General features: G+C 41.0%; 1 protein-coding gene across 1 annotated transcript in view; it reads left to right on the top strand.

Moving 5' to 3' along the window:
• The window catches only part of TXLNB (taxilin beta), a 61,418-nt gene extending 52,093 nt beyond the window's left edge, over positions 1–9,325 (top strand). The window contains exons 8-10 of the mRNA XM_075597822.1: positions 3,739–3,831; positions 4,889–4,984; positions 8,798–9,325. Coding sequence (XP_075453937.1) covers positions 3,739–3,831; positions 4,889–4,984; positions 8,798–9,256 — 648 coding nt within the window. The 3' untranslated portion in view covers positions 9,257–9,325. The remainder of the gene's footprint in view (positions 1–3,738; positions 3,832–4,888; positions 4,985–8,797) is intronic.
• Positions 9,326–9,904: the final 579 nt, after the last annotated feature.

A 9,904-nucleotide genomic window follows, 5' to 3' on the forward strand; every position in this document is an offset into this window, starting at 1 on the left:
CACCTCGCCACCCTCAATCCATGTCTCCTGGTTTCTGGTGGCCATTTTGAGTGTCCTGCTGGTGCGCTCACAAATGAAGTTTGAGCAGCGGGGTACCCTGCGGCTGGGGAGATCGATGACATTTTAAAATGGTGGAAAGAGGTGAGGTGACCAGCGGTGAGTAGTTCTAGTGGTGGAGCGCTGGTGGCGATTTGGTCGCGATCAAATGGCCATGTCCAAACATCCTAGACCACCCAGGAGAGGGCCTCATCCTTTAACAAGGAAATGATCAATCCTATTTTAGCAGCATCGGCAGTATAGACATAGGCATCTGCAAAAGTCAGCACAGCGTAAGAAATTCTCGGAATTTGAGTCGGATACCACCAAAATTGTCCGAACTTGGTCTCGCAGAATCGAGGGAGTAGTAGAGTTAGCATATAGTTCCTGCAGCTGAGCTGCAGCATTGCCAAGCCAAGTAAATACATGCCCTAGTTGGTCCTTTATGTTTGTAACAACGTGGCAATTCGGTCACTTGCTGAGCCAGAGTGGATCCTGTTCCTTCGAGGTCCATAAAGGGCCTGTTTATTCTGTGTTGGGGAATGACTGCGGGGCTGGAGTAAATTGGCTGGGACAGGTGGGCAGCGATGGTCAGGAACGAAGCAGAGTCAGGGCCAGTGGCAGGCAGAGAGTGGTGGTCTGTAAATAGGCAGAATCAGGGCTGAAGAGAGGAAAGCATAGTGATGTCCAAGCAGCATTGGCAACACAGCAGAAGTAAGTAACAGGCAATGAGGTAGCATCAAGCTTGAGTACTGGGAATAAAAAGCTGCAGGAAGTGGAGGGCTTATGTAGGGCTGGCCTGAGGGAGGGGACAGGTGCAGAGGTAATCAAAATTCCCAGAGAATTCTCTGCAGAAATCAGCAGCAGGTTATAACAGTTCTGGTGTATGAGCGGGACAAGGGCCGGCGAGCAACCAGAGTTCAATCTCAAACTGGGACATCCCTAACACTCAGGGTGTGAAGATGCAGCATAGATGGTGTAGGCAAGCCCACAGATGGTGGAGGTGAAGACTCCTCAATTATTGAAACCCCTGATGTTGCCAGACACTCGATTGAGGTAGCCGGGGGTTGTGCCCGTGGAGGGGGCATGGATACTTTCCAGCCCCTACTGGATTGTCCAGGTCAGCCTGTTTATTGAAGCAGATATCTGACCCAGGCTGCTGATTATAGCACTTTCTGTGCCGGCGCAGGGTGTTGATCAGCACCTAATGGCGCTGGGCAGATAGCTCCATGCGGCGTGCTGAGGCTTGCAGACTTTGCAGCTCGGTCTCCAGTCTCCTGAAACCGTTGTACTGCATTTCTAGTTGGTGTGCAATCAGCATGCCTGTAAGAGGGTCTGGGTCCTCGGAACTGCAGGACTGGCAGTCAGAGTTGCAGCTACTGGGCCTGTAACAGGTAGCCACTAGTGCAGTTGGTGGGGCTGGAGCATCCTCTGTAAGATAAAGGCTCACAGTGGGCTCCTCCTCAATCACGGGCTCTGCAGCAGGCAGTCTCTCCACAGCCACATGGCATCTGTATGATGGTCCTGAAAAAGAAAGACATTATATCATAAACATTCATACAGAACGTGGGTACATGTAAGCACAATAGTATAGATTTGTTAGTCCAAAAAAGTCATTTTAGAACATGTCTCTTACTTTTTTTTAACATTATAGCAGGCCAATTTATAGAGGCCATGATCCACAAACTGTTGCTAAACTTTACAAGGCTTTTACTCTCGTGCACATGAATGAGAGTTTAGGCAGGCTACAGTTTATCGCCCTTTTATGCTGCAATTACATTGAGGGTTACCTCTCCTTTTCAATTCTGTCCTGGCCAGTAATTTATGTTAAGTACTGTCAAAGTGACTATTTATAACATGATTGCAGTGGCTAACATCATAAGTTTGGAATGTATTTAGACAGATGACAGATGATTTGAGTGACACAGGTAAATAGGTAAAGCAGCGGGGTGATCGTTAACAGAAGAAAGAGCAACAGGATTCTTCTGTACACCTTAAGACTATGCGCAGCTTGCAGAGGTTGAATCATAAGAGATAAGGACTGGGTACAGTGGGTGTTTAGATAGCTTTCTTAAGATGATTGATTAGGTTTGACATGAACTCTTTGGGATACTGAGACTGTAAGAGTTGCTTAAACTAGAGTTCTTGTGATTAGTGGGCAGTTTTATGATTCTCAAATAGAAAAGGGATCACTTTATACTGATTAATCCCTTACTGCAATGTACGAGGCATGGCCTATAGTGTTTGGTAATCGTATGAGGATACACATAATAGCATGTGACACGCGTTATTTGGCAAAGTACTCCTCATCTGTATGTTTGAGTGCATTGCAAATATAAATATAAAAATAAGACAGTAATGTTTGTTCTGGTGTTCAAGGTTGTATCTAAAGTGACATGTATACATGAGATTGCTATCTAGTGTATTATATATGTACTGTATTGTCACTTCCCAGGCATCTCCACATCCATGGTGTCCACAAACTCAGGTAGTCCCATTACCTGGGAGTGTGTGATAATGGAGCTAACCCGCTCCTCTGTACGGGACAGGTGCAAGGGGACAGGGGGTCCCCCTCCAGACTTCCTTGCCTGGGCTGAATAGTCTGCCAATTCTTTTTTATTTTACCTTGCGTTTACTGTTACTTTTTTAGCCGATCTATGGTGCAGACAGTATTACTGAAAGTATTAATGCCCTCCAGCATGCACCCCCAAATGTGTTGCTTTTCTGCAGTGCTGGTCTTCTAGCAGAGAGACCCCATTCATTTGGAGTGGTTATCCCCAACTCCTTCAACTAAAATGGCAAGCTCCTCATTGTTGAACTTGAGGCTTCTTATTCTGCCAGCCACAGCAGCAACCCCAGCAGTGGAGGTAGATGCTTGATCAGCCATCTCTACTGTGTAGCAGTGGAAAATGGCTGATGTTTGCAGATGAGCTTGTGTCTTTATTTTGAAATTGTAACATGATCATGGGCACGGAGTTAGTGGCAGGCTAATACATATTGCATCCCTAACTGGTGCGTGCTAATAAGACTTTTCCAATGCACATGACATGAGCAGTGTATTTTTTAACACGTCTCAACTCTACGAATACCCGTTCATCCAGGTAATGTTTCTATGGTCATTTTGCTAATGGACGTTAGTTTTTCATCTCATTAGCTTTGAGGATACCCGTTAATAAGAAACATAACGTCCGTTCCCAAATCGTTATTAGGTAAAAATGAACAACCTTCTGAGGATCTACCCCGTAGTTTGGTAATACACTCTCTAGATTATTTCTAGAGTTAACACTACCATTGTGACCTTATATTTTGAATACCTGTGTGCTTTACTTTCCCATCCCTAATTAAATACAATTATTATTCCAATATTTTTCAGGATAGGTAATGTACACTGTTAATGATGACAGTACTCGAGTGAATTATTAACTTTGTTTTCTAAACAGCAAATGGTAAGATTGATGTCGTGTATTTCCAAAGAGACCCAATGTGAACTAGCTGCGTTACTATGGAGATAAAGGGGTCTACATTGTTATGTATCACGGGTGCTGCATTCAATAAACCGTTTAGAAAATGTTTGGTTTATCCAATGTTGGTTTATTTATCATACAGAAAACCATGACCAGAAAATAATTAATTTTGTGTAAAATCCATTGCACATTTTCTTTATAAAAGTCTATGAATGATTCTCGTCTTTCCTGCACACAGATAACACTTTACTCTGAGAGGTTTGAAGAATTTCAAAAGTCTTTGACAAAAAGCAACGAGGTTTTCTCTACCTTCAAAGGGGAGATGGACAAAGTAAGTGTTTTATACTTTATGTAATCGTTTCACGTTTGTGAATGTAAAAGGACAAAATGTAACTAAATGCCCATAATGCAGGATATCTGTGTGAACAATGGGGAAGAGCGTGATAATGGGCATGGAAAAAAATGTATGAGGTAAGAAATATATGTAATATGAGTATACTGCACTTTATAATGTTACGGAGTGTCAACATACACATGAAGGAAAGTGGTGCAGTGGGAGAGCATGGTTGTTGATCGCGGAACTGAGGATGGAGCTACGGAGGAAGGTTGCCTCACAGGTCACCTCCCGCATGTCCACATCTGGGTCAACTGGTCGGGTCAACCTTCCTCTGCCAGACACAGGACAACTGACCCAGTTCTCTCCCTTATTGGCACCCCTGGCATGATGGAATGCCTGCTCTGAGGACCCACCAGGGTTGAGTGCCCACCTTTCCTGGCGGGCCGGTCCATCCCTTTCAAGACCTATACAACTCTTATCATACACAGTTCCTACATCTACACAGTCACCTTGGTCTGTCATGTGGTGTTTTCTGCCTTCTGTTATACATGGTTTATTGATTAAGTAGGGCATAAGGAGCTCAAAAATCTGAGCTTAATGACTTTACAGTGTTCTTTCAGTGAAATAAATGCTACAGCAATACATATTAATTTACAACATTATAATACAAGCTTATGCAGCATTTTATGATAAGTGCCACATTGCACTTAAAGTAAACCAATTAGACAGACTTTTGTTTTCCAGTTTTAGAAGCATTGTTCTTGCCGTAAAATAAACCATCTGTAACTCACGAGTATTCACGCTGCTACAAATCATGGCAGGCCTGTAAAATATTCATATTGTAAAAAAAAAAAACAATCATGCCTTTGATCAGTTGACACAAAATCTAATTACTTTTGTCAAATTACAATGATCAAGTCAGTGGTATGGTAAAACAAGACAGCATTTGGGTTTTTGTTTCCCAACACCTTGTATGTTCATTTTATTTGAGCAGTGTCTAGCAATTTGTTTTCACGATTACAGTATGTGCTAACTCATTTCCATTTGGTAGATGTCAAAGAAAATGAGGAAGTTAGAGAAAGACACAAACACCTGGAAAACCAGATTTGAGAACTGCAACAAAGCCCTGCTGGACATGATTGAAGAGGTGAGAGACTTTATATCCACTCATTTACTGCCAATGCATTGAAAAGCTTGAAAGGGTTAAAAAAAAACCTTTGCTGCTCAGCTGTTATCTGCTTTGTTGTGGCCGTTTCACTTATTTGGTTATGAATTGCCAACCTGCACTATATATGGCTCTGGCAATAGATTAATGCTGGGCAAAATGTCCAGGTTGCTACTGTATACTCCAAAGACTAAGCCCACAAAGCTATGTTAAGTAACATAACATGACATTAACCAAACTGAATGCCACGTCCAGTCTTATCGCAAATATCCAAGGGCCAATAACGTAACGTGATTTAACAGAGCTTTGTGGATCTAATGTTTTATAATACTTTTGTATATGTTGAGTTATGGCACTTTGGAAAAGTGGCACATGTGGTCTTAAAGGGTTATGTAAAGAGCGCATTTGTGGCTCTTTGATTACCTAAGGTTAAGCCACCACTACTAAAGTTACATAAAAAGCTTGGGCCCCAAAACACTCACACACTAAGATTTATCTAAACTAAAATTAAACTTTACAGGCACAGAGGGTTATTTACTAAAGTCTCCAGGCTGTAAAATTGGGCAAAATCAGCAGAAAGCAGCACTAAAAATATCAAATAAAATAAATCACATAAGTAATATGTTTGGGGGTTTTTTTGCAGCTGTGAGATGTTAGTAAATAACTCTATAAGTCCATGTGTATAAAGGCAAATTGGTGCAATTCTGTGGTTAAAAAAAACTGCACCAGATTTATTAAAGCAAAAAAAAAAAAATTAAAATGAATATAATTTTTTGTTGATCCTTCTGGAGCAATGTTATAATTGCACCACTTTTGCCTTAAAACATAATAATAATAGCATTTCTTGTATAGCACTTTTCTGACACATTTTGCAGACACAATCCCTCCCTGTGGAGCTTACAGTTTATGTTTTTGGTGCTTGAGGCACAGGGAGATAAAGTTACTTGCCCAAAGTCACAAGAAGCCAACACTGGGAATTGAACAAGGTCCCCTGCTTCAAACTCAGTACCGGTCAGTGTCTTTACTCACTGAGCTGCTCCTTCTCCCTAATACATATATTCTTTAGACCAGGGGGGTAGGCAATTATTTTGGCTGGAGGGCTACTTGACAAGCTTTGGAAAGCTTGCAGGCCACACACTTAATATAGAATGAAAGTTGCTAAACATTTCTGGGAAGGTGTAATGTGGACTGATCGCAAATTAGTGAGTGTGAGCATTTCTGGTCAAATAAAAAATGTTTACATGCAAAAGGCATCTAAAGGTGCAATCTCACATAGTTGGCTGGTTGAATTTCTTAATTGAAGTTTTTCTCAATCAATTGTTTTATTTTCCCTTTTCGCGCCCTGTTCGTATTAGAGAACCAATAAAGTTTAAGGGGAGGAGAGAATCTGTCTGTGCAAGCACTTCCTGATCACACAGTGACATCACACTAATGGGAGGAGCCAGACAAAATCAAACCCCTCCCATGTCTAACTTGCAAAATAAATAAAAAATACATATAGGCGTCCGATTTGGGTAAAAAATGTATCAAATACCCAGATGACACCCCTTAAACATGTCACGGAAATTAGTTCACTTTGGTATTGGAGGGATTGCCCCTTTAATAAGTCAGTGGTGGCCCATCGTTTTTTTAGGACACATTGAACACACTTAACTGCTGTCTCAGAACTTCCTTTCTCAACCAGGTGCTTGTTTAACATTAAGCATTTTTTTTTATATATAACTTCAATTGTATTAAGTTTCTGAACAAAGAATGCATGACATTCCATTTCATCCTTTCTAACAACATTCAATGGTAAAACGGAACAGAGCAATTGGTACATTCAAATCAGAAAAAGGGGAAAAGTGGGAAGGGGGTGGGGGGTGTATTGAAGGTCCTTTTTTCTGTTTCCTTTGGTGTCTTCCAGGAAATAACCCATTCACTTTGTCATGGTCGGCCTGCTCTAGCTCCCGTGCAGCCCCTGTTCATGCCCTATTGCCCGTGTGTTTCTACAACTAGTCAAAGGAGAACGCATCTAGAACTACAGTATCAGAGCAATATAGTGTTGGCATTCACTCCTGGGATGTCTGTCTGGGCCAACCATGGCAGCCAGAGTTGGAATTTATTGCCAGAGTCATTTACTAGACTTGTTAAATTCTCCATCTGGCACACAAACAAATTCTGTTCCTAATTTCGGCCAGAGTAGGAATCTCATCTTGCTTCCATAATGCTGCGATCTCGCACCTCGTTGCCGTTGGTAAAGTGGGCATTTAGCTTGGAACTAGTTCTGGATATACCTTGTATCGGTCTGTTCAGTAAGAAGAACCAAGGGCCCATGGGGATATCGAGGCCCAACATCCTCTGTAGCCGATTTTTTATTTGTTCCCATAAGGGTGTCAGACGAGGGAAAGACCACAGCATGTGCAACTCCACGCTCTAACACAATGCATTTTTTAATGAATTTCTGCATTAAATTAACTAATCCCGTTTCCATTCCAGATAGCTATCAATATTATATGCTCGAAAGAATTGTGAAATATATATTTATTCTTATTTAAATGATGTTTTATTGTAATTTACATGTTTTAAAGGTTGTTCATACTGCCAAGTGAAACAATAGCTATACATTTCACTCAAGCAATCAGTGTTCTTACAAATTCTCTAAATAATGACCAGACACAAAGTTGTGGTGAGTAAAAAAAAGTGTCAGGTTTCCACGAAGGAGAGTTGGAGCACTACTACACAAAAATAAATTGCTAGAGAGTGTACACCTTGAGAAAGAGCGGAAGCTCAAAACATGTCGGTGGGGGCCTGAGGGCTCATTTTTTCTTTGTAACCATGCTCTGACCCATTAAACCTTTACTATTTTTGGGACACACTCTCTAGCAATTTATTTTTGTGTAGTAGTGCTCCAACTCTCCTTCGTGGAAACCTGTCTATTGCTGTGGAGTACCGGATGCACACACCTATGAAGGTTCAATCCCTGGAGGACCACCTTTAAGAACAAGTGAGTTATTTCACTCAATCTTGCACCATATGTTCCTATTCAATGTTTTGGCTGGACACTAGCTAGTGTGAGTATTTACCGATTCAGAGGTGATACTCTTCCAGTTTATTGATAACTAGTGGAATGAGGTGTGTTATTTCATAGGTGGTCACCATTATTAATATGGGATACTTCTAGGATACAACGTATAGCAATTAAGAATTATCTGAAGTTGTTGGGTCTATGGTTTGAGCACCACACAGCCTTTTCCTTTGTAAAAAAAAAAGTGTCAAAAACCCTCCACTGTACAGTGTAAAGAAAATAAAAACACCACATATGAGCACAGTTGCATGCATCAGACAGGCTAACAAACCTGCCTTCCCCCATTATCCCTTAGCATACAAAGCTTCTACTGCAGTCAGGGATTCTGGGTAATGACATGCAAATGAGTACTCAGTGTGTCACTTTTTGCTTCTTATAAACCTATGCCTGCCGCATTACAGTACACAGCTTTTTCAGCACAGCTTGAGTTAAAGAAGTGCATAGCCAGTAAACCTACACGCAGACAGCTGTTTTGACCTTTTGAGTCTCATCAGTGTGAGGATGGTTTACTTGCCTTGCAATGTAAAGCTGGTAGTGGCTACCACCAGACACAAAGTAAGTTATAGTGAATAAAAAATTTCCACGAAGTAGATAAAAGTCTGTTGTGCTAATTACAACATGTGCAGTCACAAGGGCATTTGTGCGGTTCTGTTTCAATAAATGAAATACTACAGAATCTTGGCTGCTTATGACTTTTTCGTGATCTGTTTTCTCATTTGTCATTGCAGAAAGTAATGAGGGCCAAAGAATATGATGTCTATACAACAAAAATTGAGAGGCTGGATAAGCTTTGCAGAGCTCTGCAGGAGGAAAGAATTGAACTGTACAAAAGAATTAAAGAAGCCAAGTTCCATGATGATGAGGAAGTAGCAGACACAGAAAATGATGAAGGAGATAGTCACAAAACTGACCAGGCTGAAAGCTCCGGCGCAGAGCCCTCAGTTATAGATGAAAAGATCATCAAAGCCCTGGAAACAGCTTTTATGGTGTCCCATCATTTGGAAGAGACACCTGAAGACAGTAGCGTAGGATGTCTACAATCTGAAGCCAGCAAATTGCCTCCTGCCATGGAGCCACCCGCACAGACCCTGGAAGCTGGAAGCTGCCCAGATGCCACCTTGCAAAATCCATCAAAGGATCAACCACTACAGCCAGCAGTGAATAGTGACATGGAAGCAGTAGATTAAGCCAACTATGTAACATTGTGTTCCGCTTCAAATGCTTTATAGATTCACATAAATGTACTCTTTTCTTTTTTTTGTCTATAAGTTACTTATTTTGATATTTGCAAAACACAAAAGAACATAGAAGTCACATAGAAATATCAGCTTACATAGAACTGTATGACCGTCTTACTTTATTATCTCACAACTAGGTTACTCATGTATATTTTGCAGGATGTGTCACTCATGTACCTGTGATACCAACATTTGATAAATGCATTTACATAAACCTCAGAGACATTTACATTGCACCAATTCCCAGGTTTTTTTAAGCAAAATCATGAGCACGTTAAAACAGTATACAACAAAAAACAAAGAAGCCCAAAGCTACATCCAATATGACAAAAATACAAAGTGAAATACCAATATATCTCTTGAAAAGGGGTAATTTAGTTAAACCCTTTGGTTAAAGTTTCATAAGCCAGCTAGCCACATCAAGGCATTACCATTTGCAGGTCTTAACAGTAACTGATTAAAATTCCTTTGCTTCAGAGCATTTGTGGGACCGTTCACATGACTAGGCCGTCAGATATATGAAAGTTAACACAGTAGAGTTTTTAGCGGCACCCTGGTTCACACTGAACAGTGGTCTATCATACCCACTTGTTCATA

This window comes from Ascaphus truei, chromosome 4 (assembly GCF_040206685.1).
Source record: "Ascaphus truei isolate aAscTru1 chromosome 4, aAscTru1.hap1, whole genome shotgun sequence".
NCBI lineage: Eukaryota > Metazoa > Chordata > Amphibia > Anura > Ascaphidae > Ascaphus > Ascaphus truei.